Source organism: Zophobas morio, unplaced genomic scaffold, assembly GCF_036711695.1.
Source record: "Zophobas morio isolate AGI-343-1 ecotype UQ-CSIRO unplaced genomic scaffold, CSIRO_AGI_Zmor_V1 ptg000002l, whole genome shotgun sequence".
NCBI classification, from domain to species: Eukaryota; Metazoa; Arthropoda; class Insecta; order Coleoptera; family Tenebrionidae; genus Zophobas; species Zophobas morio.
In genome coordinates, this window is record NW_026972107.1 from 17,814,819 (window position 1) to 17,838,589 (window position 23,771).

The window sequence follows — 23,771 nt, forward strand, 5'->3', positions numbered from 1 at the left end:
AACTTTTACAACATTGTGGCTAGTTTTTTGCATGTGGCTGGCTTTCGAATAAATCGCAGTCTGAGGTCAACAAGCTCCAGAGCGTTTTTTCTAACCCTATTAAAGATACGAAAAAATGTTCGTCTGCAGACACATTTGTATATTTATAATTAAGGCCTAAAGGAATGACAAGAAATTTGTTCCTCACTTAGCTAAGTTTGTCTCTTAAGCCAAAAACTATTCACTTCTAAATAAAGTTTGTTGAATCTAAACGAAACTTGATGTTTCCAATAATGTTACAAACAATAATTTAATGTGTGAAAATATTAACATTACCTTTGACAATTTTATTATTTAAAACAAAGCACTGGAGTTAAATCACATCACAGTATCGTTAATACACGATTATAATTTTATAAACATGAACGATATTTAGACACAAAGAAACTAATTTGTGATTGCAAATTATTCAAAACACGAAAACAGATATATTGGAAATTATGAATAAATTAGTGTGTAAACAGTTTGGCAAGTGAGTCTGATTGCCTGTCACAAATTGCAGCACTTGCTTGTATAAACGAGCCCTAAAATCTAATATTGACTTGCAAAAGTCATATTGTCACACAAATAATAAAAATGTGCAGCTGTTTTATAGCGACAAAACATGAAAAATATAAAAACTCCTTATTTTTCGTAATTCGTTAAAAAAGCTTTAAAATAGCAAGACAAGAGAAACTCAGTACTCAACCAATTTCCCCGTAAAATGTAATGCCAGTTTGATCAAAAACTTTCCACAAAATAAAGTTTCAATCGTTTATTCACACCACATTTATTCCTTTCTCATAAACTGGGGTAAAAAGATACGAATAATTTGTTTAAATGTAATCGGGACTCCCTAGTCGAAGATAAATGAATACCGTGTTCACAAAAACTTAGAAGGGCGGACACAATAACGAGCCGAAAACCACTTTTTTGAAATAATATAGTTTAAAGATTATTCCAGAAATTTTATTGTAGTGGTAGCAAAGATGGCATTTTTTGAAGGACAAGAATTTTAAAGATAACAATATATCCAAAATTGCACGTTAAATTCAGAAGTTTGGTTATTTTATTGTTAAAAGATTAAGACAAAATTTGAATACAGTCTGAAACACGACGTGATGAACATAAGAAAAATCTAGTTTCAAATAATATGAAAATTCAAGGAAAGTTGCGATATGCAGAATGGCAAACGTTTTATGGGAAATGGTGCAACATTCTTCAGAGAATCGGTATACTTTTAATAACTGACAACACAGTCACAAATCTTTCATGTAAAATGCACTACATGTGCGTTTTATGCGCTGCCAGCTGAAAGTAAACTTCACAATAGATCCTTAACTTCTTTGCTATAATGAAAGTTTCGAGGAAAGCGATACTCACAACATCGCACAAAAGTATGTCAGAAAAAAGCTTCAAATGGACTGCTAAACGTATTTCGGTTTTTTGTCGCAAAGAAATTTTTTTAATAATCTACCTTAACCAGTTTTCTTTAGGCAAGGTTAAATTTAGATGGTTTAATCCATGTAATTTTTTTTTAACTTAATGATATATTTTTGAGATCGTAAATGTCAGTTTTACAGTTGTCGGGGCCAAAAAAATATTTATCCTAACTTTCGGTAAATGTTGTGGGGTTTGGTATAAACAATACTTCGACGGTGAGGAATTTTAAGAGCATATTTGAAAGCAACAAATCTAACGATATCGAAATTCAATGCTTTGTATTTTGTATTCAGATTCAGTACTGAGCTTTCAAGAGCTGAATAAAATTCTTCGAATTTGTGATGCATAAGATTTACAAAGATTTTTACGCAGTAATTAAAATTGGAATTTTAAAAAGTTTTTGATAGAAACTGAAATAAAAATGGGTTACGATATTGGTATGGTAGTAATTGCTGAAAAAAGAAAACCATTACATGTTATAATAATAATTTATTACTTTGTGTGTTATAAAAGCTAGGTTCCACATAAAGAATAATACATAGTAAACTGAATAACTTACTGGAAGAAAAGAGTTTCTAAACGGCATAAATAATCTATTTCTACATAGCTAAAATACGAGAATCTACAATAAAAGTAAAATACTTGCTGGTTATTTACAAAAGAAAAAATATGCTCTTACAATGGAAACTCTAATCTGAAATGTGATAAAACTTTAACACACGCCGCACTATGCAGAAACTTTGCTCGTGTCTCTTGTTCTGTAAAATAACACTCGTCGGATGATAAAGGTGGCGCTATTAATTTATATACAAGATACGCTAGCACTTTATTTAAAGCTACGAATTAAACTAAAGTCAAGCTCAGACTTTGCCCTTGTTAAGACCGTCGCTTTCGACCCACATTTATGATAAAATTCGGGGTGAGATTTGTTTCTATACTTGGTGGCACAGAAACTTAAATATTCATGATCCAATAAAGAGTCAGTTTTTGGATAAATTCGAATATTATTTATGAAGTGATGTCTCATTTCGTCGATTATTGATTTCCTTTCGTTGAGCTTATTTTCAGAAAAAAAGTTGTCTTGAGATTTACAATAATAAACAGGCCACGAGCAACTTTTCCCCTTTTCATTATCAAGCTTAACGTATTCCTCTTTAAATACCGTAAAAATTCCGCTTGACCTTCGATCTTGTAAAAGATTTTCCAGGCGAGTGATTTCCAAGTCCAGAGCGGCGAGTTCGCATTTATAAACTTTATTTTGTATTTCTAACCGAAGTATTTGTTCTTTTGGATCGTTGGTTATGAAGCGTCTGGTGTTATATTCGATTTTTAAGCCCATACTCTGCATGACGGGATCGAGGGAATTATGACGGCCAAAGACGGACTTAAATTTTGGTAAAAACAGCAAAAATAGTGTCAGAGTGGTCGATGCTAATATACTTGTAGTTTTCGCCAAGTAATTAAGCACGACATATTCGTCCATAAAACTTGTCAAAACTGTAATTATGGCGCTGAAGACGGCACTGTAGACGCATATTCCAATATACTGAGAGTCGTTCAAAGCTTGAACTTTAATATGACGTGTCTCCCAAGCCATAAAGAGCCCCATTATCAAGATTAAACCTTTATAACCATAAACTGCAACAAACCAACCGCTTGTGTTCTGCGAACGGCATACTTGCACCTGCAAAATTACTCAGGATTTCTTATTCGCTGTTGTTTGGCTTATTAATTTACCTGTGGCTGGTAAACAACTCCACGGTCTTCGGAATTAATTTCTAAAGTTAAATTGTATAACTGTCGTTCCATTGGATCGATCATTACCCACAGTGTTAAGATAACTGCATCGATTACTAAAGGAACCAAAATTAAAGCAATCAGTTGGTTGTCTTTCAGCAACTTGTCTTTCACTTTGCTTGGGCCTCCCGTGTGAGTGAAAATTCTGTGAACTCGATACGTCTTGGCAAACATCGAACCAAATGCTAGAGAAAATCCTGATGAAAGTAAATATACGCGGACCTTAAACAAAAAAGTTTGTGAAAGTCTGGTTTCAAATAAAGTTTTATTGTAGTGCATTAGCTAACTACTGCTGCTATTTACTGATGAGATTATTAACAAACTTCGTATTGTATATATTTAAAAGTACAACATTTAAAGTTAAGTGGGCTCTTACGACGTCAATACGTCAATACATTTTCAAAATGTCATAGCTCATTATTAACATACAAATTGCTATGAAAACTTAAATGTGACCTGCCCACAACTTTCACTATATAATGCGAGAGCAATTTTTTAAGCAGTTTATTTTCATATATTTTTTAAATTTTGTTGAAATTTTTTAAAAACCAATGTCTTAGTTATTAATGGAAACTTCGGAACCCGTTTCCACCACTGTTTGCAGCTTACAAAATTTTAGCAATCATATACTTTATTTGTGGGGAACTGAGATACAGTAAAAAGAAGCGTCTAGTACCTTCTACTGCACGCTTTTTTTTACTGTGTCTCATTTCCATCAAAAAGAGTCGACGGTATATCTGGTACATACGATTTCTGAAGTTTTGTAAGCTGAAAATAGTGTCGAAAACCGTGTTCGGAAATTTTCATGAATAATTGAGGTATTGATTTTTAAAGATAGTTAATGCAAAAATTTCACTAAAATTAAAAAAATAGATGGTAATAGCGACTGGCCTTAACCGAAATCGACGTAATCACTTTATAATATTACATTATTCAATTCATAATCGATATTCAACTATTTGACTTTCGTATAATTTCATAAAATTTATCAATAAGTTGTGAAAAAATAACTTGAGTGTTGTCTCCTACTCAACAAGTCAATAGAAACACACTCCTTGGAAAAAATGTTTGTTTAATACGTGGGAAGAAGTTATTTTCACTTGATCGGCGCACAGTTTAACAAAAAACAAAATATTGGTAGACAGCGTAATAATTACTCGTCTATCAGTATCAACCAAGAGCAACTTTTTGTTGCGAATGTGGAGATTGCTTGTCAGGTAAGTGATGTAGATAAGCACGCGGGGGCTAACAAACTGATCGAATGTTATTTCCATAGAACTTCCCTTACTCTTGAAATGTAGCCCGACAAATCCTTCTTCTTTAAAAAAATATAAAATTTGTTTTTGCGATTTTCGTTTTGTACCTGATAAGCCAAATAAAGTGAAAACCATTGCCGTAACTAAATACTAATCAAAGGGAAAAATGTAGATATTCTCAATTGTTCAGTACATGCTTAACTTAACTGCTTATGTTTATACTTCGGACGAATTCGACTATTGGCACGTTCATATTACAAGCAGCAGCGGTTAAAAGAAAATTAAATTGGATTAATTTTGCCTCCTTCAAGGCAGAGGAGAGGACGGATTAATTTATTAACCACACTCATTTTTCCACAAAAATACTCGTAAATTTGAAAACAGTATTCGGCAAGTTAAATTGTAAAATATTGTTACACATACAAAAATCTGGATTCCAAGGATAAAACTCAACACGGATTTATAAACAACATAAATAATACAAAAAACATGCCGTTATCATTTTTTGGAGAGGTGTCATAAACCAATAAATTTTGATTAACGATTTTTTATGTTTCCTATAACTTGAAAATCTTTACAAAATTTTAGAGTATTTGGTTTTGCAATCTAGAAGTTAAGTTGTAAAATACAATTTTGATTTTTTTCCCAAAAACCTGGATTTCTAGGCTAATAATTTACCATAGATTCTTAAATCACCCATGCAGGCATTCGGCAAAATTATAAAATGACGTCATCATTTTTTAAGGGACCAGAAAAGAAAAAAAATGGATGTCTAGGGTCAAAACTCTACACGGATTCATAAACCACAAGTGCAGGAGTATTTTATTTATAAGATTTAAATAATATTACTAACGTAAATTTTGGAGGTGACGTTCTCGTATTGTTGGTGGGATGATTATAAAACGTTTGGTTAGCGTTTTGCCATTTACATCGTATTCATATTCATAATATACATATAAAATTTTACAACAATCGGTCCGGTAGTTTCCAGGATTATATGTTTATTAAAATCGGAGACCTATTTCCTATTTTTTTCGTACCCTAGAGGTCATGAAATGTCGACAAAGCACAAAAATAGCGAGTCGTCCAATGGACTCGATTACAATACTTTCGTAGCTGACGCTCAGGAAGGAAAAAATATTTGATTGGCGAAATGGACTCCATTTTTTTTTTCCCGAAGGTAAGTTAAACAGGGGCTGTTCATGGCTACTTTCATGTTTTCTTTATGTTTCATGACCCCTAAAGTGCTAAACTTACGTCTCTCATTTCTGTCTGTCTGTCGTTTTTCGTTTCTCCATCTGTCTATAACAGTGGCGATTTTTTAGACATATATGTTCCAGGAAAATTAAGAAATATTTTATTAACTTAATCATGTAATCAAAAATGACCTTTTAGTAATACGGTACTGTTATTTGTGTATCGATACAAATGTTTATTTATCCCTACTACAAAGTTGATGACGTCATCACAAAATTCCACCCGAAACTTACGTGCATCGTACTTCTTTACCTATAATGTATGAATCCAGCTCTAGTTTATTGTAAAGTTATCATAACAAAAAAAGTTCGTAGATTCAGATTTATATAGTTTATCTAAAGAACTAGAATAATTTATTCTTTCGAGGTAAGAGAACTTAAATCACTTTCGACCAGTTTCTTTTTGGATAATTTATATACATAAACAATAAATTGGTCCTATGGAATTGTTAGCAGAGAAACACATTAGGTTGCATAATTCATGTTAAGGTTTATTCAACAAAGTTTTGAAGTGAGAGATAATTTAGTTACCACTTTATAATCTTCGTAATACTCTTAAGGTACATTTAATATTTTATCAAAATTCTCCCAGGAGACAGAGTTCAACAGATTCAAATGACGATCTTAGATATTTATATTTCTCCCAGCAATCGCTTGAAAAGTAAAATAAACTTATTTTACGAGAAGAAAATTCGGTCAACATTCGCTTTAATATTTTTAATTAGGCACTGGGAGGGTATTTTCACTCGTATGGAGCGAATAAATATTACTTTTATGAAAATATTTCGTAAAACTCTAACGTGCTTGGAGTTTCCAACTTCATTTTGTAATTTAAAGTTAAAATGTAAATTTCCACGGGCTTTCACCTGAATCTGGGATGCCGTTCTGAATTTACTGCCATACATGCCACTTTCTCTTTCAAAACATCTTTCGAACAGTTGAAAACAAGCTTTGAAAAAGGAAACAGCATTATAATTGCGGCATCACCCGGAAACCCTTTATTATTATTGCTTTTATGATAGGGAAGTGTGTGTTAACTGAATGCATTAATTTAATACATATTTTAAAGAGCATTAAATCGCTTGAAAACAGTGGTTAAAAATGGTGGAGGTGCCGGGACATCTAAAAATAATTTAGACTAGAAGTGGTGCAGTAATTGTATGAATGTTTAAATTAGAAATACAAAAAAGTAAACACAAATAATGAACAGAAACAGAATAAAGCTTTAGATATATATTTTTTTTACCGATATAAAGAGTATTTGTTCAGAAGAGTGAGTTCTTATTATTATTGTGTTATTGCTATTTGCTTATTCGTTAAATGGAACGGCAAAATATATTTACTTCCAGGTAAATTAAAAGTTACAAGGCATAACAATTTGTCAAAAACTAATAACTTTTTACCTTTTTTTAAATCTAAACAACCCAATTTGTTAATGAAGGTAAATTCTAGCTTACTACCTACATATACCTTATTAAAATTAACGATGTTATTAATAGAATTTTGTACAAACAACACTGAATTAGACAAAATATATGGATTATTCATCGAACTTGGTTTGACGATAATTACTCGTGCCACACGAGCTACATCTACGTCTTGTAAATCATTCGAATAAATAACCCTCACGGTGTCAAAGTAGAACGCTAACTGTGTCTACAGACGCACAGAGAGTGCACATAATGATATTTGGTTCCCCTGGGGCTGCGTCCTACGATGCCGGAAAATATCACCATTGTAATTTTGCGGTTGATCAGAAACCGTGAGTAATGTATTAACCCGTGGGAAAAGAAACAATACTGATGCTCCTGGTAGTGAAAATGAAGTGCGTCATCGATTTTAGTTTCCGCACAATTTGTAATCAATAGTTATATTTATACAACACTTTGCTTAAAAATCTCTTAATTTTAAAGCAATCTATGACAACAAATTTTGAAAGTAGTGAGTATTCAAACCTTGGATATTGGATTAATTAATCCACGTTTATTTTAAAAATTAGCGCTCTTTGTTCCAGTCCGAACAATAAAAGCAATGGATGTTTTGCGTTTGAAATTTTAATTATGCTTTTGTATTCTTGTGAGCTTTTAGGCTAATTGTGCGTTAATTAAAAAATACAATTTTCAACTTTTGTTTTATCTGCGTTATATCTGTCCCACTGATTTTCATCTTCCGTTTTAATATCATTATCATTCATCGTTAAGTTAATAAAATATCACTGCTTTTGTTTCTGGTAAGTTTAATTGGCCAATTTGTGTCTAATTCTCAAAACAAGTACACGTTAACAGGTCAGAACATGTCATAACTAAGACAACTAGGGACCTTTTTCTAACCTACTGAAGGGTTTACTGAAACTTTTCGACTGTATAATATATTCGCCTAAATAATCCTTTGTCCTCACCGTGCAAAGTTCGTCAACATATTTGTTCATCGTGAACGTGTCGAAACCCAAAAGGATGACAGAGAGGTAGACTAAAATACACCCGACCACTGCCACATTATTTAATTTAGGACTTGATAATTTCACCGTTTTCATTCGCCTGAAATGCAAATTAAAATAAAGGAAAAACACGGAAAACAAAATCCCCATTACACAAACAAAAATTACACAGTAAAATAAAGATTTGGGAATGGAAATGAGGGATACTTTTAAGATTCTTTGTGCGATAGGCGTCTGTCGGTTCCACCAATTAACGGGTTGGCAGTCTTTGCATTTGAAATTAAGCTCGTTCGACTCGGAATCAAAAACTGCGATGTCTCGAACGCGACCATCTAAAATTTTTAAACCAATTAAAAAGGTTTTAGGAGTGTTTTATTTTCACCTTGCAGTTGACGCAAAGCTGAACTTCCAACGCGATCAGCTCCAATAAACCTCAACGGACCCTGGAATGATTTCAGCCCCTGTTCGGTAAACCTGTCATTTAGCATTAACAAGTACTCACTGATACACCCATAAAATTTAAAGAGCTCATTCGACGCACAAATTCGCAAACAATATCACTTCTCCCGTAATTAAATTCTTGCTCAAACAGTGGATAAACGTCTTTCAAACTTAGTGCTATCGCCCATACCGCGTCGTATGTCAAACCCGCATATTTGGATATTTTATGTGCAGACAGTTGTAATTCCGTTTCGAATTTCTCGCTATCCTGAAAATAATTACTACAAATCCCACTGTTTTCCTTCCACTTATTCATTCCTTACCAGTCCCGAAATAGACATGTTTTCCCCCACGACATTATAGTCTGAAATCAAAATAAGTCCTTCGACTGAGCTTTTTAATTTTAAAGAAGAACATTTCTCGCTCGAATGCCACCAGAAATCGTGTCTGTCTTCTAAAATCCAGACGTAACCCATTCCATACATTCCGAGGTTATATATTTCGCAAAATATTGTTGGTGCTACTTTCGATGATAAAGCCGCTATGATTATTCTTATGTCAGAATCCTTTAATATTTTCAGTTGCTCTTTGTAATTGTCCAGGGAGAAGGTAATTGTTGTCACACATGTGATGTTCTCGTTTTCAAAATCTGTAATTAAGCTGTTGAGAGGAAGCAGAAACTCATTTTCGCTTTGACAAAACGTTGCTACAACGTTCCACCCGAAGTGCTTAACAAATTTAACTTTTGCGGCGTTGTGGGACGAGTCTGGGGCCACAGTGCGGAAGAATAAGGGAAATTTTTTCCGATCACTTAATGTCGGCGACGTGGAACCAAAGGATATCTGCAAAAAAATTATAATTGAAAAACATTAATTTGTTATTAATTTATATTGAAATTATTGTAATTGGATTATTTATATGTATGTTACAGTGGTGGCTCGTGACTTAAGAGATTGTAAGTTGTAGTAAAATTATCAGGTATGTCAAAGCAACTAGAAAAGTAAAGTACATGTACAAAACGACTTCTTTTACCACATTAAAATCTGTTCGTGTAGAATCTTTGTATGTCATAATTTTTTTTCATTTAATAAAAATATTGTTCAACTTATCAGATAATTTTTAGTTACATTTGCGATTCAGCCGAATGATGTTTTGTTCGACTGAAAAATATACAAATACGTTAAACTCATCTTCTTTCATTGTTTCTATAATTTCAAATGAAAATAGGCTGAAATACTTATTTTTGCCTTCCTAATGGCCAATTTACTGTTTTTTCCATGTTCTATACCTTCCAAATTATGAAAAAAATATGTCTGTATTTTGTTAGCAACTGTATCAGATGTTATACGAGCCCTAACAACTAAATGTTCGGACACGTATTCTTTTATACAAAAAAAATTAAGTTAATGAAAAAAAATGTATTTTACAAAAACAAAACTAAAGTAATATATAAGTAGGTATCTTTAATGCAATATTCTCAACAAAAATTGTAATATTATTAACTTAACAAAATTATAACACAGCAAGAAGCTGATATGAACGAATAAACTTGGCAACTAAATATTCGGACATGAGTATTTTTTTTTACTTAGTATGGTGTAACATCTCCTTTTGCTTTGATTACTGCGCGTATCCTTGCAGGCATAGTACTTACAAGACTTCTGCAGTATTCAGGAGTAAAACTTGCCCAAACTTCGTCGATTTTTGCTTTTAAACCTAAGAGTGTTCGTTGGGGGTTGTTGCGCAAAACGGATTTTATGTCCTGCCAAAGTGTCTCAATGACATTTAAGTCAGGGCTGTTCGCAGGCCATGAAAGGACTCTTATATCATGATCCCCAAACCATTTCTTAGTACTTTTTGCGGTATGACATGATGCACCGTCCTGTTGAAAAATATAATTGTTGTCCGGATACAGTTTTTCAACAGAGGGCAACAAACTGTTTTCTAAAATTTGTCGGTATTTCATGGCGTTAATAGTCGTTTCCACCAATTCATAATTTCCCAACCCTTTAGCTGACATGCATCCCCACACCATTATTCCTTTAGGAAACTTTACAGTTCGTTTTAAACAGTCTTTATTGAACGCTTCACTTTTTGATCTTATCACTCTTCTCCGCAAATCTCCCACGCACACATCAAATTTTGACTCGTCACTAAAAATGACCTTTGACCAATCTTCCATGGTCCATGCCAGCTTAGACTTTGCCCAGTTGTACCTATTTTTCTTTCGATTTACCGTTATTAAAGGTTTTTCTTTGGCCTGTATCGTCACGGTGGAACAAATGTAAACCAAAAACTTAAAAATTACCTTATAAAAACTTAATCCTGACTTGTGAATCCATTTCCTACAACATTCTCGTGACAGCTTATGCCCTATTTCATCCGTCCATTGTGCTGTTATGTCCCGCAATGTGTTTCTTCGATTTTTTTTACAAAGTTTTACAAGGAGCCTTTGACTTCTTTCTGAAACTAATTTGGGTCTTCCTGAACTTTTTCCTTTAACGTCTAGTCCACCAGTTTCGCGATAATGTGAGATTATATCCGCTACAGTGGACTTTGCTAAATTCAGTTCTTCACTAATTTCCCGAATTTTTTTACCTTGGCAATACTTCTTTACAATAAGTGCACGTAATGATTTTTCAAGTGGACGTCCACCAACCATTTTGTTAAAGAATATATATATTTTTCTATGGATCTTACAACACAGTTAGGTAAAGCAGGAAGAGGAGAATGATATTTATTAACAATCAAACAATTCACACCGCCTACTTAGTGAAAATTAATTTTTTTATTTATTTGTCCGAATAATTAGTTGCCAAAGTGTATTCACTTTTTCTGAAAAATCCACAGTCATATTTGAATTAAAATTCTATGTAAAGTAAAACATTCAACTTTTTTATTAAAAACTATTCTTTGAAATCTTAGCTTCCTATTTTTATGTGATTTGATAATAAAAATTAAAAATTAATTCATAAAGAGTGGTTTTTGAACGCTCCGGTTAGTTTGTCCGAACATTTAGTTGTTAGGGCTCGTAATCTTTACTACTGCACTGACGGTTGTGTCATTTTAGACATATTTTAAGAATTTCGTGTAGACAGTATGTTTCACAGTAAATGTTATTTAAATTTAATAAAATAACAATGCTATACTTGTGGTTATGAATCCGCTTCTTGTCTTGCCGTGTGACTGGTATTATCTATATTTTCTTAACCTTTTTTTTCAGGAATTGGAAGTTTTGTCTAAATAACCTTGGACCAATTTTAATTTTTCATAATTATTTATTTATACAGGACGTTGACAAAATAATAATTACTCAATGAATTAAGTATATTGATTAAATAAGAAGTGCTTCTTGAAAAAACACTTTAAACTTCCTGGTACACGTGTTTTGGTAATGAAGCCCATTGTTAAATATTGTAGACTGTGCCGGAACAAGTAAATCTAATTTTCTAAGAACACGACAGACAAACTTATTATCTCTTACCTGAACTTGGCATGTTAGATACCTCTTGTTAAATACAGCGTTAATATTTAATGTATTTTATAATGATAACGTAACTGCGGTGAATTCTCTGTATAATTAAGCTTAATAGTGCATAAAATCGTGATCCAACAAAATTCATTCTACGAAAGAAATATATTTAGTCGTACAATTAATGACCCATTTTTTTGTTTATTTAGACAAAAATGTACGCTGTATTAAATTATTTTACTCAGCAGGTTTATCCTGTAATTGTGAGAACATTGTCACTGCGAAACAAAGTTGAATGCATAGTTTGCAGACTGAACTCCGGGAGAAACTATTTTGCACGCTAGATGTAGAATTTGTCACAATAACCAGCTCTAAACTTTTAGCGCAAATAAATTAAAAAATTTTCTTCTCATGGTAGAAGTTCTTCTGTTATATGTTTCATTGTAGTCTAATAAAGATTGAATAAAATTGATTTAGTAACAGAATTTGAATTTGTTATTTCAAATTCTTCGGAAATGGTTAATTGCTTCTAGAACTGAGTTTAATTTAATTTGTTTGCTTATACATTTATTATTTCGAAAAAATATTCACTGCTAAGACAAAAGTAAAAATTACAAAATTTTGTGATGATGTCATCCACATTTTTGCAAGGGCGCATATATCAGTTTGGATAGGTGCATTGTAATACTAATAATAAAATCATTATATTATTGTTATTCTTTAATAGTGATTTATAAATCAATAAAATAAAGAAACAATTTAATCACGTCTGCCTTATGTAATAACAGAAGTGCGACTGAAGACTGAACTGAAAATCATTTACGGAACCCGTAATTTAAGACAAATAGCGATAACACTTATCAACTTGTAGGCGTGAGAGTGAAACAGAAACTAAACTAAAAGATGTAAAAGTAGAAATTAATTTGATTCGAATGAGTTCGTCCCCTCAAAACAGGATCAAAACTATTAAGTAGTAACCTACAATCGACAAAATGTTCTGAGTATTATTATAATTCCTATTTAATAAAGACGTTTGTATGTTCACATTTTCGGGAAAATGGGGTGACTCGTTCTTAATTTGATCAATAAAAAATATGAATGCGATGATGAGTCACAAGTAAAAATGCATCACATTTTGCACATTTTAGGTAGTATTTATTTATAATTTTTTGGAGGGAATAAACACATTTATTTTGATTAACAATTTACCATGCTTACAATGGCTTTAAAACGTCTGCAAGATTTCAAAGCATTCAGTTTTTCAATTCTTGATTTATTCAATAAAATAAATTGACTGATTTATTAATTTTTTTGGGTCACCCTGTATAAGCAAATCTAAAAAAAAACATCTCCAAGATTTCAAAGCATTCGATTCTGTAGTACCTGATTAAATCAATAAAATAAATTAACGCATTTATTAATTTTTTTGTTCCACTCTGAATAAGGAAATCCAAAAAATATGAATGGAATGATAAATCATAAGTACAGACTCATCATATTTTCTACATTTTAAATAGGATTCAGGATATATTCAGTAAAATTTTGTGCTGACGTCATCAATTTTTTGGAGCGATAAATAAATATATTTTGATTAAAAATTTATCATGCTTATCGTAACTTTAAAACATCTACAAGATTTCAAAGCATTCGGTATTGTAGATTCAAAATTAAAATCAGTGCATGCGTCACATCGAATTTTGGCTAAAAATTAATTCAAAACTTTTCTGAGTTGCAATCAGCACTACCACTAATGTTCTCGATTCCAAACACTAATTAAATAAATTAGTTCAAATATATTTTTTTTCACTAGTAGCCAAGAAGCATGCAGTTGTCGACTTGTTTAGAGGTAGTAAAGTTCAACTTTTACTACCAAGGTTAAAAAAGAAGATTGAGGTTATGTATGAAAAAAGTTAATTTTTTAAATAGTTAAAATGCTATAACAAATAGCAGTTATAGCACTAATATACTGATGACGTGTCTTAGGATGAGTAATTCCATTATAAAAAAAAAATCAGTATAAGGTGTAAATATTTGCCACCTTTCATACTCTAATAACGGTTTAATGTAATTAAAAAAAAAGTTTTACAGTTATAAAACAGTCCCAACAGAAATTCATTTTACACAATTTTAATTCTATATGGCAATTTTTTCACCACGACTTTCGTTAGATATCTTTATTGTGGTCGGTATTCGAACTTATTAAGGCTGTTGTTACACTGAAATTCAAAGCAATGCCGCCTACTGATCTAAAAATAATGACTGCTTTATCACAGAAAGAGTTTTTCATGATTTCGCTAGAGAAAAGTTCCAACTATGTTTGTATTTACAATGTTAATTTTTGGAATAACAACAAGTAAATTGGTCAAAATATGTGTCCAAAATTTAACAACGAATTACAACCTTATTTTGTTTTAGTAACGTTTGATTCGTTTTTATACACTGCTATGGACGTTCTAAAAAAGAACATACGTATAAAATTAATGACATTTACGTATTCATAATGTATGAGCTAATTTCAAAGTTTAAAGAAAGTTTCGCGTATGGCATTAAGAATTTTGAAATTAAAATCAATTCCGCCTCGCCTACATGTACAACGACGAAAGTATTGCACTTGATTTATAATAAAACACATTCAGCTTTAATAAAATAAAAAATCCTATTAAGCACAAACAAACATAAACACTTGCATTGAAATTAATTACCTGTAGAATATTCCAGTAAGGTACAACATGAGCCAAACTTTCGGTAACATTTGAGCAACTCGTTCCCAGTAGCATCACGATTGTCTTCTTCGAATAAACCGCGTGGAAAAATCGGTCAATCCCAACCCCAGGGTCGCACTAACTCCGAAACATTAAATTGGTTTTATTAAAACTTTTAAATACCTATACATACCATCGTATCATTGATAATTAGTTTGAGAGTATAGTCTGGGAGTATATTAAACTGGTTAACATGTTTGATAGCGAGTTCAGCTGCGGCAATTTCACTTAATCCTTCCGGTCTTTTGCCCCATTTAGTAGTTAATTCAAATAAACCCAAAATGTGTATAATGTGCCTGGATCTACTGTGATCACCTCCACCGTTCATATAAAACGGCCTCACCAAAGTTTCATTTCCTTCAAATCCGGCAGTGCTGGGATACACATTAAGCTCCTCGGATTTTTTCGAATTTTTCACAATAAATAAAGACGTTATTACAGCGGATGTTAAAAATAGAACACACAAATGCCTTTGAAACGAACGTGTCGGCCACATTGTAAATTACTAACGAGAATTTTTGAAAGAAATCATTGGAGCAAGTTCTTCGAGTACTCAAGAGGTGCTTCAGCTTGCGCACGACTTGGAGGCGCTTCACAATTGACACGTCAGCTTTTCATTTTTACTTTGTGGGCATTACCCTTTTGAAATTGTATGCACTCGAGAGGTGCTCGTAACGAGATATCGTATTATCTTTCTGATGAAGAACGAGCGAGGAAGTTGTAAAATCCGGGATATCTCAACTTAGACAATATATTTTTTCACTATTCAATATGTTTTTGTTGTGGTGGAATCAATTAACAAGCGGAACGTTGACGATGTTAATGACAAACTCAAATGTTTGCTTTCTGTCTGGCATCTCTACGTAAAAAATGTTGCTCGGACTGAATAGTTTTAGCGGTGGTGGTTACATGCCAAGCTTCGTAGCTGCACCTTTAATAATTCCACGTTGAAACTTTAACTAAATTCCTACGTGGACTTGGCTAAAGTAGAGCTGTTGAAAATTTTCTAAATAAAACTTTTTACGTTTTCAGCTTGTTATAACAAATGTTCAGTGCACCACTCAACTTAAATTAAAAAGTTTTCCGGTATGAAGGTGATCCAGTTTGAATTATCACAAACTAGCTTAAAAAATATGGTAAAAAAATTGGTCAAAGTTTATTTCGGTAAAATTTCCCTCGCACCTGAAGTACAGTCAGTTTGTGATAACCTCTATATAAAGTAAAAATCAGTGGCACAAATAACATCCCTGCAGACCCTGGTCCGTGAGGACGAAAATTCGAAGGCAGCGGGGTTCACATAATCACATAAGTGCAAACAATAAAAAATATATTTAAAGCAAATAACCAACTGGAAAAAAATGTCCTATCAGTATCAGTAACATGCTTAACTTCGAGTGTTTACATTTTTACATCCAAAGAACTCGACGATTGGCACGTTCAGTTACAAACATCAGCGGCCGCATGCAGTGGTGTTAAAATAAAATGAAGTTTGATTGATTTTATCTCCTTATTAAACAGAGGAAAGGACTGATTAATTAATTAAGCTAGAATGGAATAAAACGTTCCGAATATTATTTTGCTGATATTATGATAATTATTATTTTATAAATATTAAATCTAGGCGGGTGGGACGTTACTGGGGTGAACGTTTTCGATTTGATCGCTGGCCTTTCATCTACAAACCAAACATCCCTGTCATCGTTAAGTTGGTTTGCTTGGCTACGTATTATGTGAGTCATGAACAAGAAGATTTAAACAATAACAATTATAATAATAATAAGCAAAAACAATGCAGATTCATAAAGCACAAGAGTCGGAGGATAATATTGTATGAGCTCTAAGTTATGTTTATTGTACAAAATTTTGAGGAGAAAAGTGGGATGATTAGACAATCATCTACATGAAATTCCTAATATACATCATACAAAATTTTACAACAATCGGTCCAGCAGTTTGGGAGATCATAGGTCTAATAAAAATCCAGACACACGACAGAAAAACAGACACACAGACGGAAACGGGACACCTATTTTTTCGTACTCTAGGGATCATGAAACGTCGAGAAAACATAGAAGTAGCCAGTCGGCCGATGACTCGATTACAATCCTGTTAGCATGAGCTTGAAGCGAATGCGTTATGAACAATTTCTTTTTCAAACTGTAGCTGTATATACATATATTTAATTAAAAATCTTATCTTAGTATTTCTAAAACTGTCTACACAAATTAAACCTTTGATTAGAAATTTCAGGACATACATTTTGTTTTTTTTTTGTGTGCTGTTTAAATTATTAAGTTTTTTTTAATGTGTGTTTAATTATTTATGCACGATATTTTCAAAGTATAGTACCCTTTAAATATCTCAGAAACTGGTTATCGCTGCATTTGCATAACTGAAAAATCTAAAGTGCTCCTACGTAAAATGGCTAGATAACTTGCGCAATTGACCGGTAAACTTCACCTCGTCCATTTTGTTATTGTTGATTTAAAAAAGGACCGACACCTATTATAAGTTGAGAGCGCGTCAGAAAACTCTATGCGTCGACATCCCTTTGTACGGGTAACCTAATTAATCTGAAATTTGTGCCCTCAAATGAGAGAGATGAGAATTAAATGAATGACTGAAACTGCAAAGCAAACAAATTTTCGTTGCATCAAGATCTTTAAACAATAAAGAATATAGATGATGTTAAATTATGCGTTAATTCAAGAATTCAAGCCCCATATCACTTAAAACAAAACACATATGAAATAAACACAGCAGGCTATGTTCACTACAATAAAAATCAAAATATTCTTTTGAGAATAAATGTTCAAATTCAAGCTGTGAGAAAATAATTAAGCTCACAAGAAAATAATACGTAAACTAATAAGACAAAATAAACATAATTAAGTTATATACTTAAATATCGAGTAAACAGTTATGAAGTATGAATAATGTAATAACATAAATAAAAATATTCAGACTTTAGATATATCGTTAAAAAGAATGAGTCAAGCTTAAATAAGTGAATTTCCGCCAGTGTCTCATATGAACATAAACATTTATTGTTGTTAACTTGTAGTAGAACAATGAACATTTAAAAATCTTGACATGAACTATGAATTTACAAACAATAACCAAAAATACGCTCGTTGGAGGGGGACCCTCGCGTCGAATGTGATTCATACACATTCCAGTCTTCACTACATTGACTACATTATTGAATGATTTTATTCAGAGTACCTACAGAAACTTTCTGAGGATAAGCATGGATTCACAGACCTTGTTTGGCATCTCTGCAAGCTAATGATGTTATCAATAAAATTCGTAAATATATTTATATTTAGTTTATAAAGTTGTTACGAAATCAGATCTCATCAAAAATACTTTTGAATATTTATATATTACACATGCACATGTACCTACGCGTTAAACTGACTTGTGGTATTTTAGCTTCTTCTCTAAAACATTTATTTAAACAACAATGCAGGAATAACATTGTAAGCATTGTTTCCAAACTTTACCTATATTCACATTTCTCAGCGGCTATATTTTAGTTTCTTTGATTTATATCAAATATAATATATTGCATTTTACTTCGCGAAAGGGCTCATCCCTAAAGTCTACGACAGCATGATGATTTACACGAAAACTTTCACAGAACATACAGAGGTCGCTGTAATATCAATTACTGGAGCACTAAAGTTCATAATAAATTGTAACTATCAGAACTTCGCAATGAAATTCCTATAAAAATTAAAGTTTTATTACTTAGGAAAATTACTTTTTCTTCTAGAAAACCTATTCCTGTTCTTAAAACAATATCTGTTTTATTACATTTTTATGTTTGTGTGTTAGTTTGTCACAATGATAACAAGTGTTAATACTTAAAACCCTTGACAAAAAAATGAAGTTTTTAAAATTAAGATTCGTTGGGATGGTTAACGCGCTATCTCCAGTTTCGCTCGAATTGAACTGATTCCTGTTATGAGCTGGTGATCTCGAAATGCCTGAAGTGAGTATCGTTAAACATAGCTAACCCAATTAAACCAGCTTGCAAACAAAAAAACTGTAGTGAAATCGGTTAACCCGTTTGGGAGCTACGGCGCCACAGACAGGCACAGTGTCGGATTGAGGACATGGGGAGTCCACCGAGAAATTTACAAAGTGGGGCCCGGTGGTATTGTATACAGATGTTGTTTGGATGTTATTATTACTGTTATTATTTCCAGTTTTGCTGGCGACATTGCCGTTTTGAAAAAAATGTGTTGTTTATTTTGGAATTTTGATAACGCTGCCAAAAAAACAAAGCTAGTAAAAAAATTGTAGAAGGTTATTTTGACAAAACTTCCCTCGCCTTTGAAGTATGGTCCGATAATTCCGCTTCTTTAAAAAATTATAAAATTAGATTCTGCGATTTTCGTTTTGTGATAACTGTTAACCTCTATAAAGCGGCGTAATTAACATCCCCGCAACCCATACGTCTTTAATAATGGGAAATATATTTAAACAGATATCTAACGGGAAAAATGTAGACAATTTCAATTTCTCAGTATATGCTTAACTTCGACTGTTTATGTTTATACTTCGACCGAATTCTATAACTTGCACAAACATCAGCGATTAAAATAAAATGAAATTTGGTTGATTTTGTGTCGTCAACGTAGAGGAAAGGACTGATTGATTAATTCATACTCAGTTTTTTCCCAAAAACACTCATTAATATGGAGAAATTCGGCAAAAATGTAAGATGACGGACAAATTTTAACTAACGATTTACGATGTTTCAAATAATCTTAAAATGTTTACACGATTTCACAGCATTCGGTTTTTACAATTTCAAAGTTACCTTGTAAAATATTGTTATACAATGTTGATTTTTTTCCCAAAAATCTGGATGCCAACAGTAAAAACTAAACAGGGATTCGTATTTATAATATAAATTTAAACATTTGTTCGGCAGAATTGTACGATGACGTCATAATTTTTTGGGCAGGTCTTAAACGAACAAATTTTGATTAACGATTTATCATCTTTCCTGTAACCTTAAAACGTTTGCAATATTTCAGTACATTCGCTTTTGTAATTTTCAAGTTAAATTGTAAAATACAATTTTGAATTATTTACCAAAAATCTCGATGTCTAGGGTAAAAACTCAACACGGATTCTAAATTACAGATACATGGAGTATGTAGTGCTATAAAATTTAAGAAACATTTGTTCTACAAAATTATAAATTGACGTCATCATTTTTTAGGAGGTCATAAACAATTTACTCTTAAACTTGTAAATTTTTAAAGCATTCGGTTTTACAATTTAAAAGTTAAGGTGCAAAATGTCACACAGTTTTGTGAAAACTCGACACGGATTCAGGAATCACACATGCAGGAGTATGAAATCCTATAAAATTAAATATAATACCAAAAAACGGACAAAGTAAGTAAAATGGTACGTTTCACACCACATTTTGTTTTTTAATTTATTATAAGGTGCTCTATCATTTTTAGCAGACCGATTTTGACGCTGAAGTGTTTTTTTTTTTATTTTTTATAAAAATCTCAAAGTCAGCGGTTTCTACATGGATCCATTGGAATCATGGTCAAAATCTTTAGAAATCCACTACTTTTTAAAAAAATAACCTTAAAAAATGGGGTGAAATGTTAAAAAAATGCATTAAAAAAATATTCACGATAAAAATTGAGTTTTTTTTTATTTTATAAAAAAGCAATAAAAAACTTCAACGTCAAAATTGGCCAGATTGCTTAAAAATATCATAACGTACCTTAAAATAGATGAAAAAACAGGAAAAAAAAAGCGTCAATAAATGAAAAAAATATATATATGAGGTGAAATGTACCATTTTACTTTCTACTGATTTCAATTTAGAAATTTCATCTAAAATGTCGGATAATCCAATCCTTAAACCTGAGTCATTCAGATGAGCATTGGACTTGAAATAATAAACAATACTTTTGAATCACCAAAAATTATACATTGGTAAATATGAATTCAATCGGCAAAATTGTAAAATCATGTCATTATTGTTTTAGAGGGGCATCAACAAAGAAAATTTGATTAACGATTTACCGTGCTTACGATAACCTAAAACGTTTCCAAAATTTCAGAGCAGTTTCAAAGTTAAATTGCAAGATGTTGTAATTTTAATTTTTTTTGTCCAAAATCGAAAAAAAATTTGGATGTCTACGATAAAAATTCAACAGGGGTTCATAAACCACATGTGCAGGAGTATCTTATTTTATAAAATTTAAATAATATTTACTAATGTAAATTTTGGAGATGACGTTAACAAATTGTTGGTAGGGATGATTATCGAAATTTTGATCATCTACACGATATTCGTAACACACATATAAAATTTAACAACTGGTTCATTGTTTCGGGGATTATCTGTTTAATAAAAATCCGGAGAGACGGCAGACAGGCAAACAGACAGACAGACAAAAACGGGCGACCTATTGTTTCGTACTGAATTTACGCTCTGAAAGTTAAAAGATGCTCTTATTTAATATTTAATACATTGTTTTTTACGTGCCTGTTATATTTTTAGGAATATTTATTGCATTTGTAATTGTAACATCCTGGATATGTGAAAAATGTAAATAAATGGTATTAAAAAAAAGAAGTAACTATTTTTTTTTTAACATAACAGACAAATGTTAAATGCGGTAAAAAGCAAAATAAAGCGGGTTTGGTGCGCATCTCCTATTGCATGAATGTGTCAATAACAAGAACTTTCAAATTCAGCTTGTCGAACACAAATAATACTAAAAAATAATTTTGTTGATGATAATTTTCAAGATCCTTTTTTGAAAATGAATCAACGTTCAGATTAGTTGAAATGCCATAAATGAATTATGTGTTTTAAATCTTCAATCAGCAGTTATGAAGTGTGGATAATGTAATAACTAATAACTAATTAGTTCTGGCACCAATTATACGTCCTACCCCAGACAGTGCATTGTAATTGGATTTGTAAGATCATTTGCTCCAAGCTCCATCGACAATAACGGTAATATATGGAACGCAATCATTATCTACCTCCCTCGCCTCCACAGCTAATCGGTACTCTTCTTTACCTGCGTTTTGGTTTGTTCTTCGAAAAGTGCTTCGATGCTCTTTAGAACTCTAGCCTCGGCTTTACGATATGTCGCCTGGGGTATTTGAGGGATATCTAGAGCTGAACAAAATTCTGAAATTTGAGAATAATATACGCCTGTTGATCTAGCTCCACAAATAGCTGCATAATTGACTTTGTATATATGATTTTCAGGTTCAGTACAAAGATTACCGAATATTCCGTACATATGACATTTGTAGTAGAAAACACTTTTTAAACCATAACAATTTTCATGAGTTATTTCAATATTATCTAAAGTACTGATTGATTTCAGTGTTGTTAATAAGTGGCCTATATCAACAATTCTACGTCCAGTAGTAATTTCTCGACATGTCATGACCTCTAGAGTACGAAAAAAGTGGTCTCCCGTTTCCGTATGTCCGTCTGTCTGTCTGTCTGTCTGGTGTCTGTATCCATTTTTATTAGACAAGTGTTCTCCGAAACTACTGGATCGATTATTGCCATATTTTATATGTATATTAGAAATATCATGTAGATGGTTAAACGCTAACTAAAATTTGGCAAATCATCTCCACCACCAATGGGATCATCTCCAAAATTTATAATACAAAGTTTTTTAAATTTGATAAAATTAGATACTCCTGCACTTGTGGTGTATAAATCCGTGTAGAATTTTCACCCTAGACATCTAGAATTTTTGGAAAAAATTTTAACTTATACGGGTTCTCATAAAAAAATTAGAGATGTACCGACTGTAGGTCTGGCCGACTAACCAACTAGCCGATTGTTCGGCCAGTAAAAACCGACTAGTCGGCCGACTGTTCGGCTTTGCTAAAACCGGTACTTTAACGCGGGGTTAAAAATTAAATCGCAATTAAATATTTAATTGAGGTTCTGTAAAGCGGGTTTAATTGTTTTATATACTATTTTAATTTTAATAAAAAAAGCCGACCGATCGGCTGTTTAGCCGATCAGTCGCCGACTGCCAGCCGACGATGAAAAACGACCGAATAGTCGGCTTATCCGACCGGTCGGCCACTAGTCGGTACATCTCTAAAAAAAATAAAATTCGCATAATCAAATTTTACAATTTTTCGAAAAAGCTGGGTTTGTTTTATTGTATTTCAGAGGCGAGAGAAGTTTTGTCGAAATAACCTTCGACCAATTTGCTTCATTCAAAATACATTCCGAGAGGTACCTAACTAGGTATGTACCTACCTAAATTTCTAACATTTTGGGTTGAAAAATTCCAAGATTACTAATAAGATATACTCACAATAACGTACCTTCGTACCTACAATAAAATATTCTTGGAAATTTAATTTTACTTTTCTACCTACTTACAGAATATGCCCAACACGTACGAATTTTTATGGAAACAGGAATTTAAAAATAAGAGGAAGAATTATGGTCGGAATTATATATATGAACAAGCATTTTTTTGTTGTGTGTATTGTGAGTAAAGATCTCAACAGTCTCTGACAATGATTTTATTAATTTATTTTAAAACACACATTTGGCTTTTTTCATTTCTTATGACAGTAAATTAGGTTAAACCGCATATCAAAAATTCTCTTTCAAGGGACTTTATGCTAAAAAAAAAGTAAAAGGTGCTATTTAAAAAATTATCGATCACGTCATACACCTGTCAAATATCGCTCAAAACTTTTGAAACTAATATTACAAAATGGCAATTTTTATATACCAGTAGACGTGTTTTTGCGTTTTTACTTCTCGAACGTAAGCTAAGAAATTTTGTTTGTTTTCTTTCATAGTAGATAAATATTTTAGTTCCTTACTCTGCTCTA

The 23,771-nt window shown here is 32.1% G+C and overlaps 1 protein-coding gene across 1 annotated transcript; it reads right to left on the minus strand.

The window, feature by feature from the left end:
- Window positions 1-2,094: 2,094 nt before the first annotated feature.
- LOC135129371 (gamma-aminobutyric acid type B receptor subunit 2) lies at window positions 2,095-15,378 on the minus strand. The gene is made up of 8 exons (XM_064056524.1): window positions 15,016-15,378; window positions 14,823-14,960; window positions 8,972-9,490; window positions 8,710-8,916; window positions 8,590-8,650; window positions 8,169-8,539; window positions 3,199-3,480; window positions 2,095-3,145 (listed from the first exon to the last, which is right to left on the minus strand). The coding sequence occupies exons 1-8, from the start codon at window positions 15,376-15,378 to the stop codon at window positions 2,288-2,290; spliced, it is 2,799 nt and encodes a 932-aa protein (XP_063912594.1). The 3' UTR covers window positions 2,095-2,287.
- Window positions 15,379-23,771: the final 8,393 nt, after the last annotated feature.

What these genes read in the sequence shown, in the direction of transcription:
- LOC135129371 (XM_064056524.1), bottom strand. Translation starts at nt 15,378, where the DNA reads ATGTGGCCGACACGTTCGTTTCAAAGGCATTTGTGTGTTCTATTTTTA. An exon ending in CTTACTGGAATATTCTACAG is followed by an intron (nt 9,491 to 14,822) that starts GTAATTAATTTC and finishes ATTTTTTTGCAG; the next exon opens with ATATCCTTTGGTTCCACGTC. An exon ending in AGCTTTGCGTCAACTGCAAG is followed by an intron (nt 8,540 to 8,589) that starts GTGAAAATAAAA and finishes TAAAAATTTTAG; the next exon opens with ATGGTCGCGTTCGAGACATC.